This window comes from Anoplopoma fimbria, chromosome 13 (assembly GCF_027596085.1).
Source record: "Anoplopoma fimbria isolate UVic2021 breed Golden Eagle Sablefish chromosome 13, Afim_UVic_2022, whole genome shotgun sequence".
Taxonomy (NCBI): Eukaryota; Metazoa; Chordata; class Actinopteri; order Perciformes; family Anoplopomatidae; genus Anoplopoma; species Anoplopoma fimbria.
The window spans coordinates 13,778,669-13,806,592 of NC_072461.1; the positions used below are offsets into that span (position 1 = coordinate 13,778,669).

The 27,924-nt window shown below is 41.1% G+C and overlaps 2 protein-coding genes and 1 pseudogene across 2 annotated transcripts; 1 reads left to right on the top strand and 2 right to left on the bottom strand.

Annotated features, from left to right (window-relative positions):
* The first annotated feature begins 5,107 nt into the window (after positions 1-5,107).
* On the top strand, positions 5,108-6,929 carry LOC129100968 (apoptosis regulator Bcl-2-like). Its single transcript, XM_054610536.1, has 2 exons — positions 5,108-5,590; positions 6,794-6,929. The coding sequence occupies exons 1-2, from the start codon at positions 5,108-5,110 to the stop codon at positions 6,920-6,922; spliced, it is 612 nt and encodes a 203-aa protein (XP_054466511.1). The 3' UTR covers positions 6,923-6,929.
* Positions 6,930-7,515: 586 nt separating this feature from the next.
* Positions 7,516-10,085, bottom strand: LOC129100967 (tubulin beta-1 chain). Its single transcript, XM_054610535.1, has 4 exons — positions 9,957-10,085; positions 8,996-9,104; positions 8,798-8,908; positions 7,516-8,694 (listed from the first exon to the last, which is right to left on the bottom strand). Exons 1-4 carry the CDS (start codon positions 10,011-10,013, stop codon positions 7,634-7,636), a joined length of 1,338 nt encoding a protein of 445 aa, XP_054466510.1. The 5' UTR covers positions 10,014-10,085; the 3' UTR covers positions 7,516-7,633.
* A 13,703-nt stretch (positions 10,086-23,788) lies between these two features.
* On the bottom strand, positions 23,789-25,464 carry LOC129100649 (Golgi-associated plant pathogenesis-related protein 1-like; annotated as a pseudogene).
* Positions 25,465-27,924: the final 2,460 nt, after the last annotated feature.

Sequence of the window (27,924 nt, forward strand, 5' to 3'; positions counted from 1 at the left end):
GGATTTATTTATACTTAACTTGAGTACTTCAGTAACGGCCATACTATACAAATTGCGATCATTTTTTTACATTAATTTGCACACAACGAAAATTAAGGAAGTCAAGAGTAAAGGTTTTGGTGTGTTTAAAATGTTCCTGTAACTGCTTTATGGTCGTGTACATTGTTGTGTTATAAAGAAAGATGGAGGCTGACTATTTATTATTATAACAGATTCTGCAATTAATGAGAGACATTTGAAAGTAGAGCGGCTTTAATTTGAGATTCAGAAAGTCTGCATTGATCAGCCATTCATGAGAAGAAAATGGTGCGTGTGCATCGGTAGAACAAAATAATACCTCTTAACAATAGGTGTCTCTGCAGAGCCGCTATCTAAAAAGCTTGTACGCCGTAGAAGAGGGTAAATGGGAGCTGGAGACTCTGGTGTGAATCAATAAAAGCCATCAAACACCTGAGGGGTCCCCCAATTTTCCCACAAACCACTCCACCCCCTGGGCAGGCGGAAACAATGGCGGAGCATCAATACCTGCAATTGGGAGAAGGTGGGCCAAGAGACAGCGAGCAAACCATACAAGTGGGTCAGCTCTCCTCCAGACAGCAAATGGGTGCGCAATCGTTTGCATCAATTCAGTCCAGTGGGAGATGGAGGACAGGATAGGGAAGGAGTGCCATTAGGAGTGCATTGGTATAGAAGGTGGGCCCCGGGGAGGAAGAAGGGGTGTGGAGGTTTTTAAAGCCGGTAGAGATGGAGACACAGGGGGATATAGGTGTTTTCAATTACCCACAAATACAGAGCAATTTCCTCCTCTTTCTGACCACACCTCCCACTGCGAGGCTGATGGGAGCCCCGAACAAGAGGCGTGGAGATCGCAATTGTTTGACTGCTGGTTGGTGGGGAGGAGCAGTAGGAGGTCGGTTTTCATCCGTGTGCTTTGTTCAACCTTTCTCTGTCACCTTGCAGCTTTTATTGGAGCCTTCTTTTTTTTGAAAAGGGTAGGAACTTCAAGGTGCATTTCAACTTTTGTGCAGATGTTGATAAGCCAGCGAGAGATACTCTTATGCTGCTTAAAGATAACACACACGCACGCACGCACGCACACACACACACACACACACACACACACACACACACACACACACACACACACACACACACACACACACACACACACACACACACACATTGTTCCATTCACAGAACAAGACCTTGCTGTACTGTAGTTTAATTTGCTTTGTAGTGATGCACGCCTTATCTCACTGAGCCATAAGGAGAAAAAAGGTAAATGGACGTGTAACGAGTCGTTCTAGTCTCTAAGCCACTCAAAGTGCTCAGACACTACATGCATCACTCACCCACATCACACCCATTCATACACTGATGGTAGGGGCTACTATGCAAGCTGCCACCGGCCCATGAGGAATAGCCATTCACACGCATTCATACACCGCAAGCAGGGTTAAGTGTCTTGCAGAGCGGACTAGCAGGGAACCGTCGATCCTCTGACTGAAGGATGAGCCGCTCTATGACCGACACACAACTTTTGTTTTGCCCACGTTAAAACAAAAGGAAGAGGTGATTAAAAACTGAAAATAAAACAAAGCAAGCAGATATATAAATCAACTCAGGACCGATTTCAGGCAATGCTGGATGAGCAACCAGGCAACACTCCAAAGCCCTTGGTTCACTAAATATAGTATCAACTAGTTGCCATTTGTTTAATTGTAAACTGGATAAGATAGAATCATCCCAGTATAAAAAAATACAACTATATTCATTGTTGACTAATAATTACCAATATTAGTCTAATACTAATACTTTAATAATTAATTAATCATTTAAGACAATTTAAATCAGTTCCCAGCAAAATTCTACAAAACCCAAGTTAGCCAAGTAAGCTGCCATGGGGGTCAACAAGGGAACAACAACGGGTTAATAATGTGATGTTGGGTCAGTGATTCCTATGCTGGCACACCTACGTGTTGAGCTATGTTAGCAGCACGGCTCTCGGGGTGGCTAATCCAGTCAGTCAGTTTTTTGCAGACATTCATGGGTCCCAGATGATTAATCCTACTGAATTTGTAGATCCCCTGAATGGTCCTCTAGCGCCCCCACCAGGTTGACCTTTCGGGGTTCTAGTCAAATGCCTCCACAATCATTGAATGGATTGTCATGAAATTATGTACACACATGTATGTCCTCAAAATAATCATACGGTCAGAATTCCAATTTGTCCAATCCTTTGGTTAGGACTAAATACTTCTCCTCAGTTGTACTTTATGGTAAGTGCTCTCTTCAGCAACTGTTAGCATGCTAACATGCCAAACTAAGAACATGATGAACATGTCAACATTATACCTGCTAGAGATCACCATGTTAGTACTGCTAATATGAGCATGTTAGCCTAACGTTATTGATGAGGACTCGTCGGGGAAGCTCTTATTTCTGCTCCTTTTAGAAAAACCTTTTGGCCGAATTAACGGACTGGACAAATAAAATAAAAAAATGGACAGCAAGGAAATACTTTTTTAACAGTTCAGAAAATGGAGACTGCCTGTTGGTCCAATCTTCCTGTTCTGAACAGATTTATGAGCTCGTCTATTTACTTTCTCAAAGGAACTTTACTATTTTGCTGAATCCATCTCAAAAAGGCATCCTTTTTTTCAACCGCCTCAATTGTAAGTTTAAAGTTTATACTGGGCCACATTTTCAAATTGGAGTTTAAAGTTTTGGTGCAACAGAATTAAAATGAAAAGGTTAAGAGTAAAAACTAAACAGAAGTTCAAAGAGAGGTTTAAAGTGAATCTATCGTAATTACAAGATAGTTTTAAAGTTTGGTGACACATTATTCAAAGTTTACCATTGAAAAAGTTTAGCAGCAACCGTGCATTAGATTATGTTTCCTATTAATCGTGCACCTTGCTCTGCGATGCAACCATCTACACACCAAGAACCTCTCTGCAGGAGACAGGAAGTCCCCCCCCGCTCACAGATGTTGCCACATGAACATGTGAGAGGCCTGATAGGAGTCTCTATCAACATGTAACTTCCCCTGCTCCCTGGCTCAGCATTGGCACACAAGTAAGTAGCCATTTCACACACACACACACACACACACACACACACACACACACACACACACACACACACACACACACACACACACACACACACACACACACACACACACACACACACACACACACACACACACACACACACACACACACACACACACACACACACACACACACACACACACACAGATAGTACATCGGAAGGTGTGTGTGTGTGTGTGCAGGGGGTGGGTTGGGTTCTTTCTGGATGGTTAGCCTTATCTTCCCTCCCATGCACATTCACAATGTATGCTGCGCCAGATGGCCAGAGAACACAGAGCTGCTAATGGTACCACTTGATCATGTCCTCGCTCCGCTATAAATCAGTATATTAACAACGTACATAAATGCCATACGCAGAGCAGTTGATTGATCCCTATGTGATTCATAAAGCCATTTCATAAAAAGGAGAGCAAACACTATAAGGACAGGAAAGATTTGGCCCTGTGCTGTTCACACAGGCAGCATCCAAAGTTAAAATATATTTACTTGAATCTAATTAAATCGCGCGTCATGTTTTGCATTTACAAATGTTTCTTAGTTTATAGAGAGGTAAGATTACTGATGAGCATGTGGTTCATTGTAAACAAGTGGTTATGAGTTCAAATCCAAGGGAGAGCTATTGGATTCCATTTGTGAGCCTACCTCAGCTACACACACACACACACACACACACACACACACACACACACACACACACACACACACACACACACACACACACACACACACACACACACACACACACACACACACACACACGCAGAGTGTCTCCAGTAATACATTACTGCTCCCATGTGGTGAAAGACAAGTCTGGCTGCTCTTTTAAAGGGTTGGTTCACCCAAATAAGAAAAAGCACATATGTTCTCACTTCAGGTATCTCCATCCAGATCGTTTGATTTGTCTTTGAGATATCTGTCTCTAGATTTAAGCCTCCCCACAAATACAATGAGATTTTGCTTGTAGCACACACAGCATTGAAAAATGCTAACACAGGACTGAGGGGGGGTCCAGTGGGTAAGTAGAAAAAGCATAGAATACCATTTACTTGGAGCCCTCATTGCTGTGTTGACGGAGTAGATGGATTTTCCCCGAGTTCACAAGCAGGAACTCCGACTTTAAGCTGCTTTCCATGTCCTAGTAGATCGAGTTGTTTGAGTTCCATGTTGTCTGGAGTTAAACATTTCTGCCTAACAGTGAGTGAGGACAATGTTTTTAATACAGGGTGGGCTGATCCTTTAAAACCTCATTTATATCTCAAGCTGTATAAAAGACTCCCAGTGAAATTATTCCTGAGAATAAGCTGCCCAGTTGCTATGTCAGCTCACACCTACAAAATAAAATCAATTAAGAATCGTGGCATCAGATGAATGCTGAAAATACAAATGCAATGAATTAAATGTAACAGAAAAGAGGATGTTAGTAGTGTTAGTAAAAATTACAAAGTCATATTTCTGTGCATTTTTCATGTACATTACTTTAATACCTCACAGAAAACTTAAAATGATCAACATCATGTATTAGCCTGGATACTAATTAAACTAACCAGTTTCTCCTCTGTGTTGTATAGCCCTTCCTCCATGTGCTGGAATGGCGCTGTGTGCGAGGGCGGCCAAGATTGTGCATACGAGGTTGGAGATCTTATTTCAAACAAGGCTCTATATTTAGCCAGGGGTCTGGGTTACCAGTCTGACTGCAACGCGTACAGACACACTTCTCTGGACCCAAACACTCTTTCACCTTCTTTTTACCGGTGAATGTTGAGGAGGAGGTGAGTTAATAATGCTTTCCTCATTGAGAAAGTCACTGCAGTATACAAGTTTATCACCCTCTTCTCTATACTCTGAATTTTCTACTTTATTTCACATTTACAGAGTCCCCAATCCAGCGTGAAAGGCTGATGTGACTGAGAGAATGGTTATCCTGCACAGCAACAGTGATGTTATCTGTGTCCTACTGACAATCCATCCTGGTGATTGGTGAGGTGGAGACCATGTGTCAGTCGGAGGGGCCGGGGCCCAGATTGGGCCTGAACAGTCCCGACCCGCTTGTGAGAGAGGCTTTTCTCATGGCCCATGACTACATAGACTATGTCACCTCAGGAGGGGCTGATGGCTCCATGGGAACTGCCCCTTCGGCCTGCACCGCAGCCCTGCGCCACGCCGGAGACGAGCTCCTCACCCGCTTCCCCATCTTCTTCAGGCGCTGGCCGCGTGTCTTCCAGGACGTGACGGAGAACACGGCCTGCCCCACGCTGGTGAGCATCCTGGACGAGCACTTCTTTGCCCCCGTCCCCGGGGGGCGCCGCAGGGACCTGGCCTGGAGCGCCGTGCTGTCGGTGTATGTGCTGGCCGGTCAGATGGCTCTGCATTGCCATGAGAAGGACATGGTGGAGGTCCTGTCCCAGCTAAAGGAGTGTGTGGGGGCCTATGTGGAGAGGGTCATCTGCCCTGAGATACGAGATAAGGGAGGATGGGTAAGATCAAAAAAAGCTGATTCTCTTGACTTTGTATAGTATCCACACAATTTAACCATATGCAACCATTATGCCATCATAGATTTTAAAGAAAGTTATTCAAACCTCTTCAGCCCTGCTCCATCATTCAACAACAGTGAAATCCAGATCCCTTACAGGGGTACAGATTTAGGTTGCACTTCTATAATGTAGTGTGTGAGAGACAGATTAAAAAAGAGAGGCAGATATGTACTTTTAGTCTCCGGTATGGGCCAAGATACAAAATCACTGGATCCTACACTTCCCATAATGCACCTTGGTAGCAGCTTTCATCAGAGTCTGGTGAAAGCCAACCTCTTTGTGCTCCCCATGGTCCTAGTTCTAAAGCCTACTGCTATCTGTTGTCTGCATGCCAAGCAGAGAAAACTCAAGTATCCCCTAAGACATTTAATCAGAATTGACATGAAACATTTAAAGTTGCCAAAGCTGGATTAACTTTGACCCCCAGGACCTTGGACTTTCTGTGCATTGTGTTTGCACTCTGTTCCCTTTGAGTATCTATCATGTACGATGCACACTGCAGACCACTCTTGCAGCATCATTATTCTTGGTGATACTATCATATCCCTGTTTTGTTTCTAATTGAGTGAGTAGTAATTGGAATTAAAATGTGCATTTATTTAAAATATGCATCATTCAAGCAGAGCAATAGAATTGAAAAAAATTGAATCAGACTCGGAGAAAGGTTCCCTTCACGATATAGTATAGTAAGAATGACACATTGAAGCTCCTGGCATTTCACCTGACATTGTGCTTTAATGATGCATTTTTTCAAACAAATTTTCAACTATTTAAATGACCACAATCCAACTCAGTGAGTTGTTGGGCCTTTGTGCAACACAAGTTGTATCAAAACTGACCCATTTTCACAGGATGCTAAAAAAAACTTTTGATTTTTGCCCAAAAACAAAGAGATTACGCTATTTTTTCTTCCCACATGCAGAATTACAACTTCAGATTCAACTCAAACCAAACCAACTTTTTGGGACTTCCCTCTTCTTTAAACACTGCTTTTCTCTCCTATATGTAATGAGGATGCTCTCTTACTGCATTGAGGAACCAAATCGCTCCCCAAAAATCTACTGGTGTATCCCTTGAACAGTGCATTGTACTGAAACGTGTTATCTAATATGACACTTTCATCTCATTTTGTTTTCTTTACAGAGTGGTTTTGTCTCACGCTTCGGAGAGAAGCAGGGTTTAGAAGGCCAGGTGAAGAAGGTGTGCTGTTGGACACTGCTGGCTCTGTCCATAAGCATCCTGACCTACTGCCTGTGGAAAAGAACGACTTAGCCAACAGTGCCACCTAGTGATCACAAGCAGAAAACCTCTGAGTGAGCTTTCTACCAAATGAAAATGTCCAGAGGTACTTTACAGTGCACCCTGTACTTCTGTAGAAACTTATCAGCAGATACAATAAAACTAATTAACATTGGCAGCAAACCCAGGGTTGTCATGTTCATGTCAAACTGTTTGTGCTGCAGTATATGAACATTGATCTGTTCTGAGCTTTAATTACACAGGAAGTCAGTCTCAATTACAGGGCAGACTGGAAAATACTGCATTTATGATTTAATAAAACATCTGCAATGCTCTTATCATATTCATTTGGCCACATTTCTTTCCAGACAGTCACAATACAGCAGGGTTGAGCCTGATTGGATATGACGTAATGATGTACTTTATGGGTCAGCTGACTTATTTCAGTCACTTTTACATAACTCTTGACTGAAGAGCAGTGAGGTAATTACGTACATTACTTGTGCAATGTGGTGCATCCGCCAAAAAAAGATGCCTCAACTAGCATCTTCATCTGTTCACTATTAAGTCGGTTAAGCTCATCATTACATGCTCAGTCATTAAACAAGGAAGACAGACTTCAAATATGCAGAAGAACTTTTATTAACATTGACAGCAGACAGAACACTGAAAACTGGAAAGAACTTGGAACATTACATTTGACTGCAACGATCTGACAGCAGAGCTTTGGAAAAAAATATTCATTTAAGCAAGCTCCTCCTCACCCTCCTCATCAAACTCTCCCTCTTCCTCAGCGGTGGCGTCTTGGTACTGCTGGTACTCAGACACCAGGTCGTTCATGTTGCTCTCGGCCTCGGTGAACTCCATCTCATCCATGCCCTCGCCGGTGTACCAGTGGAGGAAAGCTTTGCGCCTGAACATGGCAGTGAACTGCTCAGAGATGCGCTTGAACAGCTCCTGGATGGCTGTGCTGTTGCCGATGAAAGTGGCAGCCATCTTGAGGCCACGGGGAGGAATGTCGCAGACGGCGGTCTTGACGTTGTTGGGGATCCATTCAACGAAGTAGCTGCTGTTCTTGTTCTGCACGTTCAGCATCTGCTCGTCTACCTCCTTCATGGACATGCGACCGCGGAAGATGGCAGCCACTGTAAGGTAGCGGCCGTGGCGAGGGTCGCAGGCTGCCATCATGTTCTTGGCGTCGAACATCTGCTGAGTGAGCTCTGGCACAGTGAGGGATCTGTACTGCTGGCTGCCTCGGCTTGTGAGGGGAGCGAAGCCTGGCATGAAGAAGTGCAGGCGGGGGAATGGAACCATGTTTACAGCAAGCTTTCGCAGGTCAGCATTGAGCTGTCCGGGGAACCGGAGGCAGGTGGTGACACCGCTCATGGTGGCAGAGACCAAGTGGTTCAGGTCTCCGTATGAGGGGGTTGTAAGTTTTAGGGTGCGGAAACAGATGTCATACAGCGCTTCATTGTCGATGCAGTAGGTCTCATCTGTGTTTTCTACAAGCTGGTGGACCGATAGTGTAGCATTGTAGGGCTCAACAACTGTGTCTGATACTTTTGGGGAGGGCACTACGCTGAAGGTGTTCATGATGCGGTCGGGGTACTCTTCACGGATCTTGCTGATGAGCAAGGTGCCCATACCAGAGCCTGTACCGCCACCCAAGGAGTGTGTGAGCTGGAAGCCCTGAAGGCAGTCACAACTCTCTGCCTCCTTCCTCACCACATCCAGGACAGAGTCCACCAGCTCTGCTCCCTCTGTGTAATGGCCCTTGGCCCAGTTGTTGCCGGCACCACTCTGGCCTGTAAGACGAGAAGAAGAGGTTAGGCATTAAACAATCAGGGTACATATTGATACAGCATCTGAAATTTTCTTAAGAGCTTAAAATAAACACAAAAGAATTACCGAAGACAAAGTTGTCTGGCCTGAAGACCTGGCCGAAAGGTCCGGACCTCACAGAGTCCATGGTGCCTGGCTCCAGGTCCACCAGCACAGCACGGGGCACATATTTACCACCTAGAAGAAGCAGTCAGAGGTGAGTGAAAATATAGTTATAATAGTCTAGTTCATGCTGTTCAAAATGAGGGCAGCTTTAAAACATACCCGATGCTTCATTGTAGTAGACGTTGATCCTGTCCAGCTGCAGGTCGCTGTCACCGTGGTAGGTACCGGTAGGGTCGATGCCGTGCTCATCGCTGATCACCTCCCAGAACTGTAATACAAGAGAACGCAAAGCTCCGTTAGCGCTTCACACATCACTGAGCAACATCCATAAACCAGACTATTCACTGCCGCAGCAATAGCTGGATGGAGTTATTTCTTTCTTTCTCTTTCTCTCCCCCCCCCCAAAAAGGAGAGTTGAAGCCATATTTCCCGCCGTGCTGGCTTCGGCGCGCGAGGCCTGGCCCCTATTGGCTGCGACTAAAGGGTTATGAATTTTAAAATTCCTGCTACGTCATTAACCGCCAAGACCGCCTACTTCAGGCATAAGCCGGGCACAGTTCAAAAGGAGGCCTCAATGAACCGGGAACTGTAGCTAAATCACCCGATACGTAACTAAAGAGGTGGGAAACCATATTTTAATCTATATTTATAGAGGTCATACAATGGTAATAAAACATTAAGATGTTTGTTCGCCTTTTTCGAAAACGCTCACTTCCTTTTTCCCCGCACTGCAGTCGCTAACGTTCACCGAACGAAAAACGGTGATTTTAAGCGAAAGTTAATTCGCCGACGTAGATGACGTTAGCAGCGCCTGGATGAAGCCGTACTGTTTCTAGGGCAGACGACCTAACGCTAAATTATTTAAAAATGCCAAAATGAGTTAAAATAGTTACATTCTTATATGTTTCGACTTGTTATTGCATTAAAGACGAGCCAACGGGCAATTGGTTTAAACTTAAACCTTTAAAGACATTTTTCACAAGGGCTCATTGATATTCCAAGGGTGTGGTTCCTGGGACGCGATGAACACAAAGCACGGCTCCAAGGAACAGGGAACACGGTGTTTCTAGATTAAAATCACTCCATTATTAACTCAAAATGTAAATACGGTTTTACTAACCTTTGCACCAATCTGGTTTCCGCACTGGCCGGCTTGAAGATGTACAATTTCCCTCATTTTTCTTTCTGGAGGTAGAGTCTAGACCCTTCAACAAATGACTTTGCCTTTCTTTATGTGAGCGCACAACGGTTCAACTCTCTATTATATAGTAAAATAAGACCCGCCCTTTACGTCTCAGCTCGAATGTCTATTGGCTGGTTTCCGCAAGCATCATTTACAGACACACGTTTAAACCAACCAAATGTCCAAAGACTTATCCACCATTGGTCTAATCCGCCTGCCAATCACATTCATCTGAAACGTGTGACTAACGTCTAATCTGTAGACGTTGGCCTACTTCCCTCATGATGGCGGAGGAGAAATGCGACAGTGACGGCAAATTTTATTCAGCGTTTCACAGCAGAAACGGCGGCGTCTGAAGAAAAGAGTGAAACATGTACTCATGTCAATCAACGGAACATTTTAGATTTCATCAATTATTTAACAGCAATCTGATGTGACCGCTAGTTAGCCGCAGTCCACGTGGCTGACTAACTGAATACAATGGTCCAGTATAGTTTCGCTAGCGGAAACCGTCGCAAAGCAGCTGGAAATGCCTGGCGTGGCTACAGCCATGATTCTCTGTCATGTGCCTCCGAGGCCGAGGAGTGTACAGTCTTTCATTCTAGCTTAGCACAACAGCAGATCATTTCACTTATTAGTCCCCCATCTCTTGCTCAATTTATGGTCATGAAATGATGTACAGTTTGGAATAAAAGGCTGCATTCTTGGCCTTTTTTGTGCATGATTGCCCCAGGCAATGATATTTTTTTTACAGAGAAGGATCTACATTTTTGGGGAGTTATGTCAAAGTTAAGAAAATAATAGAATATTTCTAAGGCAGGCTCCCAAAAAGATCCCTGCAGTGTCCTGATAGATATAATGGTATTGATCTTGTGTGGTAATGACGTGCTGGTGCAGAAAACAGATTTGATGAACTGATTCAGAAACAACACCACACCCCTATAGTCCAGAAGAGCTCTCCTCTGTCTAAATGTAGTCCTTTATCCTGTCAGACTCCCCTTTAATAGGCCGCATCTTAGATAGATAGACAGATCCATTGTTGTTAATATAATGTATACAACTATAAGCATTCAGCGTCAATGTAAGGTTTAAACACAACAATGTATAGAAGCTTCCTCTGACACAGACGACCGGAGAGTCATTCTTGTCTGTAGGTGTTTGTACTGTATTGTCTGCTGTATAGCAGAGTTATGGAATGAGGGCTGATGGGCTTATTAATAGTAAATCTGAATGGCAGGCGAGAATGTGGCTGTTACTCCAGCGTTCCTGCAACGGCCACGGTCATGTCTCCAACGACTGCGAGTGGGGGGATATATCACTCCCAGGTTGTAGTCGCCATGACGATTAGGCTTTCCCACTAGGCATTGTGGACCTCTGTGCCTCAGTACAGGGCTTTAAATAAGCTTTTCATGGACCTACCCAGCCTAGCACAATATGCATACCATACATTTTTATGTAGATTAGTTCTTCAGAGTCAGAAATACTTCATTTATCCCAAGGGGAAATTGGTAGTATACATATCTGTAGTATACATGAAGTATTAATGGCAGAGAATTGCACAGTTGAATTATTGTACAATTTATTGTACAGTTAAGTGCAGCCTGTGCAGACTAGTTAAGACTTTCTGGGGTGTATGAATGGTGATTCATTGAGTGAGTCTCATTAGATGCAAATAGTATTGCAGACTGTGCCTAGATGTTTGAACAGAAACACTTCTATGCTTCTCAAATCACACAGTATGTAGGTCACACCCATAGTGTCTTCTGTGTGTGCATTGTAATCTGACAAACAAAGGCCTCCTTCTGTTTGCTCCGCGGCAGTGCTGTGTCGCAGAGAGGATGAGTCAGGATACAAGCAGCTATCAGCTAGTTTGTGCTGTATAGCGCTGTGACCCTCTCTACACCGGGCTGTGTTGTTTTCAGGTGCTTACTTAAACTGTGCGGACATTGACCTCGGTCCGCCCAAATGTCCTAAATGAGCGTCCTTCCCTTAACAGGACTGTTCAGGGAAGCACGCTCACAGCCCCAAACTACACTCCCCCCACTATCTCAGAGGGTGCTCCTCTGTCACTGGAGCCAAAGTGCAACCATAGATAAAACAAATGAAATACATCGTTGTTGAATGATTTGCATGTGCGTTCCATAGAACTGTTTCCTCGAAATGTAGCCACGGAGGCCTTAAACAAAGGCTACAGCAGCTTGATTGAAGGGGAACATTCAGTACCAGCATTGTCAATGTTGCAAGCTAATGTTAGCACATTATTAGCACATCGGTTAAAACTGTCATTATTTATATTTGTGAGGTAAAAAAAATATTTTCTTTTCTTGGAAGTCAGATATCTGCTCATGTCTTAAAAATGTGAAAAGACAGTTTTGGCATATATTTGAATTGATCTGTCTGAAGTTATCTTCTTATGACCCACACCAAATAAACATATTATGTGGACGCCCAAATATTACAGATAAATGAGAGTACTGGGTAATTTTATGCTGCTTACACTCTGTGTTCCACTTCATCCCAAAGGTGTTGGATGGGGTTGATGTCAGTTCTGTGTCGGCCAGTTCCTCCACACCAAACTGGGAGATCAATTTCTTTATGGACCTGGCCCGTTCAAACTGCTGCTACAAAGTTGTAAGCGTGCTAGTGTCTAAAATATCATTTTATTCTGTAATATACTATTTCCTTTCCTTGGTGGGAAATGTAACCCAAACCTTGAGAAAAACATCCCACATATTTGTAGACATATAGTGTCACAAATGTGTTTTCATCAGTTAAGACAGCTTCTCTGTCTTTTGTATAGAGGAAAAACGATGTCACAACATTGTTAAGATCTACCCTATTCAGTTTTTATAATGCGATTCTGAGCATAAAGTGCTTGTAAGCTCATAATTCTGGAAATGTGGGGTCTTTATAATAACATGAGTAGGAGTTTACATAATACACATTTTGGATTTTTAAAGGTCATTCTAGTCCTTTTAACTGCAAGGTTGCTCTAAGGATGCTTTAAGAAGTGTCACTCTGTTGGTTGTCCACCACTTGGGTATCATAATCAAGTCAAAAATGCAATTTGTCTACTTTACTCTATGACCGAATACCTGCAAAATGAACGACATACCATCAGCATAAGCTGTGCTTTGTGTGTATAGGCTATGCAAATATTTGCATGTTAAACAGCTTAGATGGTGAACATGGTAAACACTATGGCTGCTAAACATAGGCATTGTCACTGTGTTATCTAAGGAAGGTGATTCACCTTAAAAAAATCTGCTTATTTACATACTGTGGAATTTTTTTTTCCTTGGGCTTGATATTAGCATGCCGTTAGCATTTAGCTCAAAGCTGTGCAGCCTCACAGAGCTGCTTGTGTGGCTGTCTGGTGCATTACTCATGTAATAATTATTTTGATCTTTTCTTGAGATAAAAAAAATTGGCTAAAATAGAACATTCTGTGATTTTTCATAATTTGGTTTAAAACATTTTTGGGTGAGTGTTCTGCAGGGGGAATTTGGACCTATTAACGCAGTACCTAACAAAGTCCTAATTGCAGCTGTGCGAACATCAATAGATGACTTGACTATACTGTATAACATGTACGCGTATTTGAGTATACTGCAGACAAAGTGTTGTGTACAGCCTCAGGACAATGAGGATCCTCCCTTTGTTCTCAGTCAGTTTTTTTCCCTTTTAGTCGGCTGCCTTTGAGCTTTTACCAATCAATTATACATTAATGTCTTTCTCCGGGACCATGAAGCGCATTGAGTAGTTTGTGGTGACAGCTCAGCTGGAGCTTTATGCATGGAAAACCTTTCAGTGCATGGGAAGGAGATTTTGCTGTCTGGTGCTTTGTATGAGTAAAGTACCTCCTGATGAAGCACTTCCCACAGTGTGCTAACAGTACGCTAGCACGCAGTATGTCTCTGTCCCATGACTCAGCATCTCTCAGAACACTGCAGCATTCAGCACTCAGCCTCCAGCAGCTAGATCAATGTTATAAAAAGGAGACAGATGCTGCTGGGATAGCCACACCCATCAGAGGCTGGAATGCTTTAACTAGATTCCCTGTGGAGTCACTGATGCCAGTGTTCAGGAGGACCATACCAGAGAACACAAGAACTGTCGCTGTCCGTCTAACAGGAGAAAGAAAATATTCAAATTAATTCCAAAGATGTTCATTACCAGCATTCACTGAATATGTAGGCAGCGGGACACAATGTTGGCTTACAGTCACAATAGTATTGGCCAATCCAGTTAGAGCAAAAACAATAAGGGACCCTAACATCTATCGTCTGTTGATGAATTTGCTTTTTATTGATTTGAAATTAGATTGTTAACCGGCTACTTGTGAAACAATCCGGTCCTGCACGTTGCCTCTCAAACTCCTGTCTTGCGTCTCTATTGCTTATTGGACTGTGACCAACGAGCAGCGCACAGAAAAGGAAGTCTTGGCCACGATGTCTGCAGGCTACACTGGAACCCCCAAAGCCCCTTATCCCCAGAGGCTAATCTGTCGTCAGACAAATAGCAGAAGTGTTCAGATATGGAGTCTTCTTCAATACAGCATGATGGTCATTTAGTAAAGTTTGCTCCTATTTATACTTAAATAGACCATAAAGCAGGGTATGCTTTAGGGCGGGGCTACCCTGTGATTGACAGTTCGCTGCCAGGGCGTTGTCTGGTCAGGGAGTTGTCAGTCTTCTTACAACTCTAACCCTTTCACACTGTGTTTTCACTTCATGGAAGTTAATTGTACCATTTTGGTCGCCTAACATTTTATTCAGCGCTCGGTTGTACTTAGCTCCACCCTCTCACTCACAAATAAAAAACAAGACAGTGACGGCCATATCGTTCATTCTGTACATCAGGAGGTGTACAGAATGAACAATATGCATTATAACAATAATGATGGCATGCACTAGTGACATTGTAAACCAGAGGTTTCCAAATGTTCCAAATTATGCAGAAAATCACAGCCAAACACAGTAATGCACTTTGAGGACAATAATGCACCAGCTGGTGGACTGGTCCTCTAGTGTGCGACTGGTCCTGTTCTATAGATATTGTAGGATGGGTTATCGGGGTGGACAGGTGTTAGACAGGAACAGCTGGGCTCATGTACAGCATGTGTGCTGAGAGAACCACTGATTCACTCTCAGATCAGGTTACTGCCTCCTCGCTGCCGCAGCATTCAGCCTGTCTCACATTCTGCTGCAAACCACAACACTTTCAGGCCATAGGCACATTAGACTGGATCAAAGTGTGTCAGGGCAAACTGGATTGTTTGACTGCAGGTTACACCCTGAGCTGTCTTTGTAACAGATGCTGGAAAATACAATGGATCAGCTGAGAAAGGAGCAGACTGAAAAGTCTCTTTACAGGGGTGTATAATTAAAGCAGAAGCTTGAATGGGATTTAGGTCACTGAGAGCAGATTTGTTTGTAGGAGCATTTGGAGATACACGAAATAGCTTTTCACTCCATTGTAACCAATACCGACCTACAAAGCAAAACACATTCACGTGTTTGGGCAAAATTCCGTTAAGACTGAATCTCACTTTTTGACATTTATTTTATACACAAAAAATGTTGCCATGGAGATGTATGACACATAATTTGTAACTAAATGTACCATACCATGCTTTACTCACAAGGCACATAATAGAACCTGTTCATAAAGGGGATGAAATTAAAAATGCAAAATGTCATAAATAAGATAAACTTTTTCCTGTAAAAAGACCTCACCAAGAAGGATCATATTAGAACTCACAAATATGACATTGAATATAGCTGAAGGTATGGCTCGGTCCGTTCAAATTCTTTAACACAATTTGTGCCCTTCTTATATGTTGGTGTCAAGTTTCACTGACATAAATGGAGGATGTTCACTTTGCATTAGTGAACCTGAAGTTTGTTTTATAGTTGTTCACATTCTTTTCAGATATGGACGGATATTGAAATGTACATTTTAAGGAAATCTGGTCAACCTACTTAAATGAGTCTAAGAGATGCTATTGTTTATTTTGAAAGCAATGTAAATAATTAAATTTTTAGGATAAATCTCATGATCCTGCTTGGTTAATTCGTGAACACAAATCTAAATTTGCCATGTGATCCCCCTGTTTAAACATTTCTTCAATATTTTTTATGATGTCTCTGTCTTTAAAACATACATCATTAAAACCAATAATTTGGTGATCTGTTAATCGTTTCTAATTGCAGTTTCTTTTTCTTCATATCCCTAATGTTTATTTTAGTTTGTCTTTTGTTTTTCTTGCCGATGCGAGAAGTCTATCTTTGTACTATTTACTTTCTTAATAAAGTAACAAAAAACAACAACACACAAGTCAACGTAAAAATGTAAAAAGTGCATTTAAATATATTATAATGTGGATTATTAATCCTATTGATTTAAGTTCTACAAATAAATACTAACAGACACACCCAGAAAAACGCTTAGGCTTCTTCCTATAGCCTGTCAATATGAATTAAATTTCCTTCATCAAACAAATTAAAATGTAAAGGAAAACAGAAAGAACACATTTTATGTGTAGTTAGCTATCTACATTGATATCATATAGGCCTTGGGTGAAATGATCATCTCAAAATAATAAGATTATGGCATGGCATCCTTTCTATCTGTTACAAAACGTGTTTAAACCCCTTTTTTAACCCCCGGCAACTGGGTGATTTGTTAGTTATACCGCGTGGTAGGGCGGAATATATGAATGAGAAATGAGAGCCTCCCACTGACAACAGGAGATTTCTATAAGGCCACATCATTATTTCTATAAGGCCACATCAGATAGATTCATATTTGGAGTGTTAAAACATGCATATGTGCCCTGCTTTTGAATAATACAGAAGGAGAAATGCATCCGTACATTGATTTTCTCCTCTCATTTCCCATGTGCTATGTGTCTTTAAGAGAGCTGTGTCTGTTTGGCTGCTATCCAGAGAGTTGAGCCAGGAAGTCCATTTGATGCTAATTTAGCCAGACAGTCACCAGCAGGCTATGCACAGCCACAGCCCCACAGTGTACTGGGCAGAATGGTCAGCGTGGTCCAGGGGAAGTCCATCATGCATCTGTCCTCCCAGGACATCACACAGGGTATCATGTTACAGAAATACAGTATTGTCACAATGCTGCAGGCCCAGCTGGCATTCTACTCTATCTACTTTTGTGTCTACATCTCTGGGACTTTTACAGTTATTAACATAATATGTTGTGATGAAATGAAATGTGCTACATAGCACCATGGCATTATCATATCATGTTCATCACCCAAAATGTTCACAGCAAAAACACCGGCTGCCTCTAATGGCCTTAGGACTGCATTGCAGACTTCCTGGCAGGCGTTGGCTGACAGAAAAATCCTTTCCATCATTCTAAGAACCAACCGGAAGGGGGAGGGATGAGGAAGTAACAGGGTTTATGGGAAATGTGGTTCTAATTAGAGACAGCACATTCAGAGAGAGGAAATGGATTCACACTTTGAGTGTGAATCCATTTATAGTTGCTTCACTCTGTAATACAGAGTGAAGCTCAGTTACTTTAAACTTCAACAACTAGTTGGGGAATTGTCATGAAATTTGGTGATCCCTTGACTTTCTGTTTAGCGCCATCATCAGGTCAAAACGTCTCCTCCAGTCATTGGGCAAGACACTTAACCCCAAATTGCTCCAGTAGGCTGTGCCATCAGGGTATGAATGGGAGAATGACATGTACTGTTTGGAAGGCTAGATGTTACTATTTGTCTCCAAAATGAACTAATTTGTTTACAGAAACAATGACAGAAATGACAGCAAAATATCACTATTGTGTCATTATACATTTGTTATTAATGTAAGATTATATACCAATGAAAATCTTTAATGTCTGCAAATTAAATGAACCATATTGATACATTTTACCGACACATTCATTCTGCCAAGGAATGCTTACATCCAGGATCCTGAGCTGGTGCAGAGAAACCGCCTGTATATTGTGACTCTTTTAATGCTCAACAAATCATTGCAGTGTGGATGAACCTCAAAGAAAGAATGAATCATTCATGGCCCTGTTTCAGAGAGCAGGTTTAACAAACTCTGAGCCTCACCCTGAACTCTGAGTTTTCTAACCCTGAACTCTAAGTTTTTTAACCCTGAGAAGAAAACTCCCTGAACAGCTGATCAGAGTTTGCTCAATCTACCCTGAATGAAAAAAGCTATCATCAATGAATCTCCAATACCACAAATCACCATGGCAACAGGTAAACAACAGGCAGTCTGCTATTTAATTTAGTGAAAGTAGAGATATTAATGCATGTAGGTTATATAAAGACTGTGCACATATCTCTTTAAACTAAAAGAGCTTGAGTCCGAGGGGAATAAGTGAACTCAATAAGGTTTAATTATTTATTGTCCATAATTTACCAGACCAAGTGGTGGATCTGACTGTGTATTTGGCTGTACATTTTGAATTTATACAGTGGGTAAAATAAGTATTGAACACGTCACCATTTTTCTCAGTAAATATATTTCTAAAGGTGCTATTGACATGAAATTTTCACCAGATGTCGGTAACAACCCAAGTAATCCATACATACAAAGAAAAAAACCCAAATAAGTTCAGAAATTAAGTGATGTGTAATAAAATGGAATGACACAGGGAAAAAGTATTGAACACGCTTACTGAAATTTATTTAATACTTGGTACAAAAGCCTTTGTTGGTAATGACAGCTTCAAGACGCCTCCTGTATGGAGAAACTAGTCGCATGCGTTGCTCAGGTGTGATTTTGGCCCATTCTTCCACACAAACAGTCTTCAAATCTTGAAGGTTCCTTGGCCTCTTCTATGAACTCTGATCTTCTTTCCATGGATTTTCTATTGGATTCAAGTCAGGTGATTGGCTGGGCTTTCTAGCAGCTTTATTTTCTTTCTCTGAAACCAATTGAGAGTCATCTGACCAGACTATATTCTCCAAGTATTTCACAGGCTTGTCTAAATGTTGTTGTCTAAACTTTAAACGAGCTTCAACATACTTTTTCTTCAGCAATGGAGTCTTGCGTGGTGAGCGTGCATACAGGCCACGGTGGTTGAGTGCATTACTTATCGTTTTCTTTGAAACAATTGTACCTGCTAATTCCAGGTCTTTCTTTCCACAAGTGGTCCTTGGCTCTTCTGTTAATTCTTTTCACTCCTCTGTCAGAAATCTTGCGAGGAGCACCTGGTCGTGGCTGGTTTATGGTGAAATTATGTTCTTTCCACTTCCGGATTATGGCCCCAACAGTGCTCACTGGAACATTCAGAAGTTTAGAAATCCTTCTGTAACCAATGCCATCAGTATGTTTTGCAACAATAAGGTTGCAAAGGTCTTGAGAGAGCTCTTTGCTTTTACCCATCATGAGATGTTTCTTGTGTGACACCTTGGTAATGAGACACCTTTTTACAGGCCATCAGTTGGGACTGAAGCAGCTGATATTAATTTGCACTGACAAGGGGCAGGATTGCTTTCTAATTGCTGATAGATTTCAGCTGGTGTCTTGGCTTTCCATGCCTTTTTGCACCTCCCTTTCTTCATGTGTTCAATACTTTTTCCCGGTGTCATTCCATTTTATTACACATAACTTAATTTCTGAATTTATTTGTTTGGTTTTCTTTGTATGTATGGATTACTTGGGTTGTTACCGACATCAGGCTTCCTTCTTGTCAGGTTCCATGACAACGTGGTCAATGAGGCAGAAATCAACGGCTGAATGAAAGCCATATTTCTTTAAAGAACCTTTATATGATGATCCTCCGTCAAGGTTGCATGTTCAGTGTCATCCAGCAATGCTCATGAGTTTGCTCAAGTTTAATCCTAGCATCCTAGTTTAATCCTAACTTTGATCAAATTTGTGACCTTTGGATGAGGAACAGGTATTCATACCACTTCCTCCTGATTCACTGCATCTGCGTTACTGCTAGTTCACTACACTTCCCTACCAGCACACAATGCAGCTCTTATGATAAACAGAGTGATGATGATGTTGTTATTAAGTCAGTGCTCACAGATGTAGACAGGACAGTATTTCATATCTAAGGTAAAACACAGAATTTGTTCCTATTGTAATGTGAAATCAGTTACTCGATATTATCAATTATTTTTTGAATCACAGATAACACAGGTGAATAAACACAAACGTTTGTAAGTGAATCTTTGTTCAACTTGCAGACAAAGCCTTAGATTTAGTATTTGGGAAGGTTTCAAAATGCACTATGTAAAGCAAAGAAGCGTGTTCCGTTGTATTACGCTGCCACTTAGTGGTACCTTTTGGAATTTTCTTCACATGGACACTAGAAGTCTTTTTTTAAAGTTACCTGTTTGTTTTTGTGGTTGAAATACTTGATAATTAATGGGATGATCACACTTTTTCTCATTCTATAACGCATATAATAGAATGTAATAAATGTCAGCTGGGATCAGCTCCAACGCCACGTGACCCAGTTAGTCTGTGAGCCAGGACCAAAGTTAGGCCCCATATAGCATCTAGGGAAATAATTCTGATCTTGTTTTTTGTCAGTGTTTACACCTATAGTTATAGCAAACATATGATTGCATTGCAGTGGGGGATTTCTGTGTGTTATCACTTCATGTATAGCCTCAAAACTACCTTTCAGAGAATAGGTGGTTCTCTCTTACAATTGAAGTTGATAATTAGCATCTCTATGAACGTTATCTCTTACTGATAGTGACTATACATAAGATAAGATAAGATAAGATAAGATAATCCTTTATTAGTCCCGTGGGGGAAATTTGCAGACTTACAACAGCGTAGTACTGTGATTGTTTTAAAGTGACAGATGTAAAGACACAAGTTTCAAGTATTATAAATAAGGAATAAAAAAACAGTAGAAAAAAAAACAAAAAAACAACAATAACTGAAATATTATATTTACAGACAGAACAACTATTTTAACTATTTTTAACTTTCCTAACTATAATTATTGTAGTGTATTGCACAGGTTAATTGTCATTATTGTCATGTGGTCTGTGGGAGCAGAGCTGGTTGTGCAACAGCATGCAAAGGAAACCTTTCTCCTTACACCAAAGATGTTTAGATATACAGATTCAAAATATATTATGAAATTCAATAAACTAAATATAATGTAAGTATGAGGCAAAAAAGGATAACTTTTTTTGTTGTGAAAGATGTAACATCAACATTTTGTCCTGCTCCAATAAACAGAGGAGAAAGATAACTTTTTCATCAACATTTTGAAGAGGAGAGAAGAGTATAGATTTGGAGTCGACCCCAGCTGTCATTGGGTGAAGGCAGGTTTAACCTGGACAGGTCTCCAGACTATCACAGGCTGACACATAGAGACAGACAACCATTCACCCTCACATCCACACCTATGGGCAATTCAGAGTCTTCAATTAACCTAAGCTGCATGTGTTTGGTCTGTGGGAGGAAGCCGGAGAACCTGGAGAAAACCCTCGCTGACACAGGGAGAACATGCAAACTCCACACATTGAACCCTGGCCCCTCTTGCTGTGGGAAACAGTGTTAACCACCGCACCACTGTGCAGCCCTATCAAGAAACAGTGTATCATATGTCATACATAAAAAAAAATGAAGATGATGACCTTCAAGACTATGAATCTTGGAAAACATTAATCTATTCAGCCAAAGTGAGAAACCATCCTTTATTTTTTTTGTTATCAAATTTTGATTGATTTTCAAGATATGCATCGAAAATCAACAAAAAGTTACAGTAAAAAACAGGACTAGAATAAGAAAGAGAAGGGGACTAACAGACAACAACAAAACAAACCAAATAAAAAAAATGAAAGAGATATCTAAATAAATACATCTACACACATACAGGCCCCCTCCTCCGTAACCACCCACCCGCCTCTCACAATTGCCGATGCCCAACCCCCTTATACATCTCCATATATACAATTATTGAGATAAGTCACTAGGGAATGTGTTATGATATAATTCATTTACATAGATTCTTGGATTTGACTTAAGACTCTAGTCCAGGATAAGGTGTTTTTCCTTGGCACCATGCATTTTAGCTACTGAAAGTTCCATATTCACAACCTCAAGATAGCTAGCTATCCACTGAGATTTTGTGAGAGTATGTGGGGGACTCCAACGTAGTGCCAGCATTTCTTTTGCGGCTGTTAGGCCGGCTTATAAGATGCGCCTTCGATACTGTGATTGTTTTAGTAAGGACAAATAATTTAGCAGAAGTAGAGTCGGGGTGCATGGGACCACACAATTCATGATATTTGTCAAAAAGGAACATACCATTTTCCAAAAAAGAGACCAAAACAAGACCAATACATGTGTATAAAAGAGCCAACAAGTCCTTCTGTACAAAGAGTTCATATTTGTGATGGAGTTAATTTCATTAAAAAACTTTTCCTAGGTGTAAGATAGGTTTGCTGTAAAAAAAAAAGAGATGGACTTGCTCATGATTGTTTTTTTTTGAAGTTTTAGATATAGCCTCCAAGATGCGATCCCAGTCCACTCTCACTTTTTCCATCAGGTGATCGAAGTCTTTGGTCCGGACCCGTTCAATATACAGAGGTTTGTAAGAAGATACAGAAAAGAATGAATATAGTTTTAAAACTAATCCCTTTGTTTGGCTTTGTGTATTCAAGATAGAATGTAGATTGTGTGATCCCAAAGGTTCATTCCATGGTACCCCATATGCCTTAAACAGGCCCTATTATGATATTTTCATATTTTTATCTCAAGTTACAGTTACAACATGTTAACATGCGTTAATGCTCATAATCCGCCTTGTTTTTCTCATCCTGGCTGTCCTGCAGCACCTCTTCTCATCCTCTCTCTGAAATGTTCCGTTGTAGCACTTGCTCCTCCTTCCAGAAAGCAAAGTCTGCTCTGATTGATCAGCTAGCCCGCTCTAGAAATTTTGCTTGATGTGTTACCATTTTTTTTTATTTTTTTTACTATGCTACACTTTTATCTTTGTCCAGGGGCTGTGGCATAAACCACCCCAGGTCTTTTGCATGATTTTTTGTAAAATATCTTAATTGGTACGTTCAAATTTTTTAAATATTTATTATTGGTGAGTTGGAGATTTCCTGAACAAAAATGTTTGTCATTATCAGGAATTATCAAGCACCTCAAATATTCAGATATTAGATATTATGTAGAGAATTCTAGGACTTTTACTTCGAAAAATCTCTTAATGGTACAGTAAAATATATGATTTTTGGTAAGAGTGTAGTCAGAGATCTCCTGAATAAATGTGCGTCAGTCATATTCTGGAATTATTGAGATAAGTCTTTTTATAGCACCTCAAATATTCAGAAATTTGATTTTTGAAGGTGCAGACCTAGGTGTTTTACTTTGTAAAATCTCTGAATTTGTACAGTAAAAATGTTTGATTTTAAGTATGGGTGGAATCCTCTTTACCTGCAACCACAAACTGTCTACAACATCACCAGTGAAACATCATGACCTCCTTTTGGAGCTGAGACCAAGTCTCTAGAGGACATGGCATTTCTTCCTTCACCATCCTTAGAATTAATTTACTTAACACTGAACCTTAGTACATTTAAAATCATTCAAGACATCTAATACGCTGACATGTTTTATTAGACTTTTATTTAAAACGTGGAACATTTAGCAATAGTGTGATGGGGGCTGCAGGGATGGTCATGGTCATCTACAGGAGTGTGCAAGAGGTCCTTGATCTCCCTCCATCTCCCTTACTGGAGGTGTTTTCTGCTCCACCCACCTCTCTGCCAGCTGTAAAGTGCACAGCCTTTACTCTGGAAAGTGACAACAAATACTGGTGATGAGGCATGCAAGTGCTCAACTGACAAAGCTAAAGCGTAAGAAGCCATTGCTGGAAGAAAGTGGGAATATTCTTAAAACCTTCAGCGGTAAAGAAGGAGTAGCCGCAGATAGATGACTGAAAATAGGCTGCATGAGCGGAAACATCTGTTTCTGGTGATCGAGAACAGTGAGCAGTAAATATCCTGCTCACTGTTTTAAAAAAAAAAAGCTACTGACGTTTTTTCCTTAAATAAGATACAATTACCTCAAAAGTACAGTGCTTGAGTAAGTATACTGTGTTACTTTCCATCACTGGTCTTTAGTGTGATGTAGTCCTAACCAAAAGGAGCTGTCTCTGGAGCTGAGAACTTGTAAAGTTGACTTGTGCAGCCTTGTGAGGTACCGGGCTTAACCTATTCAGACAATAATATATGCAAAATAGTGGTAATATGTTACCTAGCGGGAGGACGTTTTTCTCAAAGTCTCCCCTCATGTTGCCACTTGGCCGGTACTGCCCAACCACATACTTCTTCCTGCCATCGGTGGCCATACCAACGCCCAATTCAGTGCTGTTTTTCCACACCACCTGAGTAAAATGACCTGCAGGAGGAATCACAGAAGAACAGTCAGGTCAAAGACTGGTGTCACTGTTGTATTAAATGCATAATCTAAAGCTAACAGTCATAGAACCTACAACACAAGGTTGGTAGAACTTGATTTGTTTTAACAAATTATTAAAGAGCAACATAACTAAGTAGTAACTAAATGTATTCCTATTCTTATAGCTTAATCTTCATGTGATACATCTTTTAGGGGTGCAGATAGGCCTATGGATGCATGTAACTTTTTTGCAGACATTTCAGTTATCTCTGTTTATGAACTTCCTATTGAACTCCTCAGATGGGTTGGGTTTTACCAGTCTTCTTATTGCTTCCAGGGCTGCTCCAGTCGTAATCCTCAATCTCACTGTACCAGCATTCTACAGCTTCTTTCCCTAAAACGTGAGAAAGAGCAAGAAATATGTATAGAATGAATATAATATGAACATTTGAATTGGGGGTTGAAGTTAGAGTTTCTCTTGATAATTCATCTTTTATCTGTAAATGGAGAACAGTTCTTTTTTTAAGTTACAGTCTTACCTTAGCAGGTGAACAAATAAATCAATCATCTTGAAATAATTTGTACATTTAGATTGAGTAAATATGACCAAAGGATGGAATAGAAAGGGGTTTGGTCTATAAACACCTGTCAGTTGAGCTGAGCTGGACTTATAGTAGATGTTCTCTCCGTCCTTAGTGTCACTGTGCTTCATGTCGTCGAGCTCCAGCAATTGATCGGCCCATTTCTGAGCTGAAGCAGTCAGCTCGCTGCTCAGGGTCATCCTGGTGTTTTGTGCTTCGCCCTGTAGGCGTTGTGGGTTTCCAGGAATTCCTTCTGAAAGCTTGCATCTGTAGATAAATACAAAAAGACATTATCAATTGATGAGCTTTAAGTGCCTAGACTAAACATATCCGCAATCACTGGAGCTGGCATTTCCCAACATCGTGGGTGTAGACAAGATGAATCCTGTCTTGTGATGAATTACAAATCTCCTCAATGATAATGTCTTGTGTCTTCTTGTTGTAAAAAATTATTCTGAGCAAACAAATGCACTAACCAGCCATTGTGTCTGGGGTTATGAACGCTGAAATGACATAAGAACAGTTATTAACAAAAATACACTCGCCACAAATTGAAAAATAATCCAAACATTCCTTTTAAATGTTTACAAAGTATATAACCTCCTGTGAATGCAGTGATCTCCGACACTCACCTGGTGCACAGTCTGGAGGGATGTCCTACAATGATACAGTTTCCTTTGCTGTCTTGAGGTGGTTATTTATATACATGAGCCGGTCCTCTCGGCTCCCTCCCTCTATATGGAGGAGGAGACAGACACCCAGCCCTCGCTAGATTTATTGCACTGTGCCACTTATCCTGGTTGAAAATGACTTGTAGTGTTTAGTGTTGTTGTTTGCTGGATATTCCACATTATTCACATGCAGATTTAAGTTCTGTTATACTTGTAGAGTTTTTGTCAGTGTTTTCTCCTTAATCAATGGTTCTTAGATGTAGTGTCTAAGGTACATCATGCTGCAGATAAAAAAAGGTAATCAAACATGTGATGATAAGGAGACGTTTTGGTGTTCATCCACAGATAATAACCAGAGGCATTGCTCAGTCTGGGTTACCATCCTGGACCTAAGTGGCTGTCTTTTAACAACAAGCAATTATTAAGGCAATAGAAGAGCAGTAGACATTTGTTTCTGCTGAAGAAATAAACACAGAGCGCAGATGAGTGAAGGCGTGTTGAGCTGCTTTCAAACAGGTTGTGGTAAAGCACTGATTGCTTCCACCCAACGGCAGTCGTCTACAGTAAACAGGTTGAGGCCTGAATTAAACACAGACAAACAGAGGACTTCAAACACATATGGATCTCATTAGCTCAATTAAAAACGTTACTCCTATAGACCCCATGCTTATGATTACCACAAATCCAGCAAAAAGCGTCCGAATCATACTGACATAATGAGTTGCTCATCCCAAAGCTTTACCATGGGCTATCACAACATAACGCTGCATATTAAGACCTTCCTGCGATGTGTTTAAAGCCCTTATTAAGTCCTCAAATTATTGTTATTAACAAATAATATGTCTTAATAGACGTTTATTCTTAGATAATAAACCCTTATTAGCACTTGCAACTGTGGCTCAGTGGTAGATTGGGTCGTCCTTCAACCAGAGGATTGGACGTTTAATCCCAGGCTCCGCTGTTTGAATAGGGATGAATGTTTTTGAGTCCTGATGGTCAGGTGGCACCTTGCATGGTCGCCTGTCATCAGTGTATGAATGGGTGTGAATGATGACATGTTGTGTTAAAGTGCTTTGAGTGGTCGAGTCACTAGAAAAGAGATATACAAGGACAGTCCATTTACGATTTAGCAGTTATTAGAAACTTGTTTATATTTGTTGATACTAGCATTACAACCTATTGAGTTTAAGCTTTCTTTGATGCATTATTAACAAGAATACATACTCAGTGGAGAGCAGGGTGGTCCTCCAATCAGAGGATCGGCGGTTCGATCCCCGGCTCCGGCAGTCCTTGTCGATGTGTCCTTGGGCAAGACACCATCGGTGTGTGGATGTTGTATGAATGTTAATTAGACTTAGAGTCCTGATGGACAGGTGGCACCTTGCATTGTAGCCCCTACCACCAGTGTATGAATGGGTGTGAATGGGTGAATGATGATATGTAATGTAAAAGCACTTTGAGTAGTCGGAAGACGAGAAAAGAGATATATAAGTAAAGTCCATTTACCATTAACTATGCACTTATTAATTGTAAACTTTTTGCAACCGGATCTAAAGTGAGAACAATGCCTTGTTGTTAATTAGCCCTTCATTATGCACTTATTTAAACTTCACTATGCTAAATCATGCATCTTGCAGGATCATTGTTAACTGTCATTCGGTAATTTGTATATAGAGCTCTGAGAATATGAGGTATTCTGTCGGAAAACATGTGTAAACAATTGTAAAAAAACTGTTACTCTATCAAGCTTTCAATAAGGTGCCAACATATTTCTGTTGGTCAACAGGAAGTTAGCATCACCCTGGTTCTCTCAGCATTAAGCCCATGGGATGCTTTATTGTTTTTTGGATTATTGCAGAAAATAAGTTCTGTGGTAAACAAATGTTTATAATACTTATACATCTTGTTCAGCAAGATAATCTTCACAAATGAACACCACACGTTTCCTCTCTCCTTGCCTGGTTTCCTTGCGTCTCTCCATGCATCCCTGGTGGGCGGGACTAAGACGCAAGGAAACGACGCAAGTGAGGGAATCGAGGAGGCAATTTAAGAGACTTGGCATGTACCCAGAGTCTATGTGACCTCCTACACTGCTTCATTGGTCTACGTGACCTCATGAACCTTAAACCCTGAATCATGGTCTACCTTAAGCTCGTACCCTGCATCATTGTCTAACATTTGCTGTCAATCTATTCAGTGATTTATTTAATTTATTTATTTTCTTAACTTAATTGGTGTGCATGAATCTCTTCATCTTGTCTCCATTTTTGTC

Excerpts from the sequence above, each read along its gene's own strand:
- LOC129100968 (XM_054610536.1), top strand. The coding sequence starts at position 5,108 with ATGTGTCAGTCGGAGGGGCCGGGGCCCAGATTGGGCCTGAACAGTCCC. Across the intron at positions 5,591-6,793 it reads TACGAGATAAGGGAGGATGG|AGTGGTTTTGTCTCACGCTT; the intron begins GTAAGATCAAAA and ends TTTTCTTTACAG.
- LOC129100967 (XM_054610535.1), bottom strand. The coding sequence starts at position 10,013 with ATGAGGGAAATTGTACATCTTCAAGCCGGCCAGTGCGGAAACCAGATT. Across the intron at positions 8,909-8,995 it reads CTACTACAATGAAGCATCGG|GTGGTAAATATGTGCCCCGT; the intron begins GTATGTTTTAAA and ends TGCTTCTTCTAG. Across the intron at positions 8,695-8,797 it reads GCCAGACAACTTTGTCTTCG|GCCAGAGTGGTGCCGGCAAC; the intron begins GTAATTCTTTTG and ends CTCGTCTTACAG.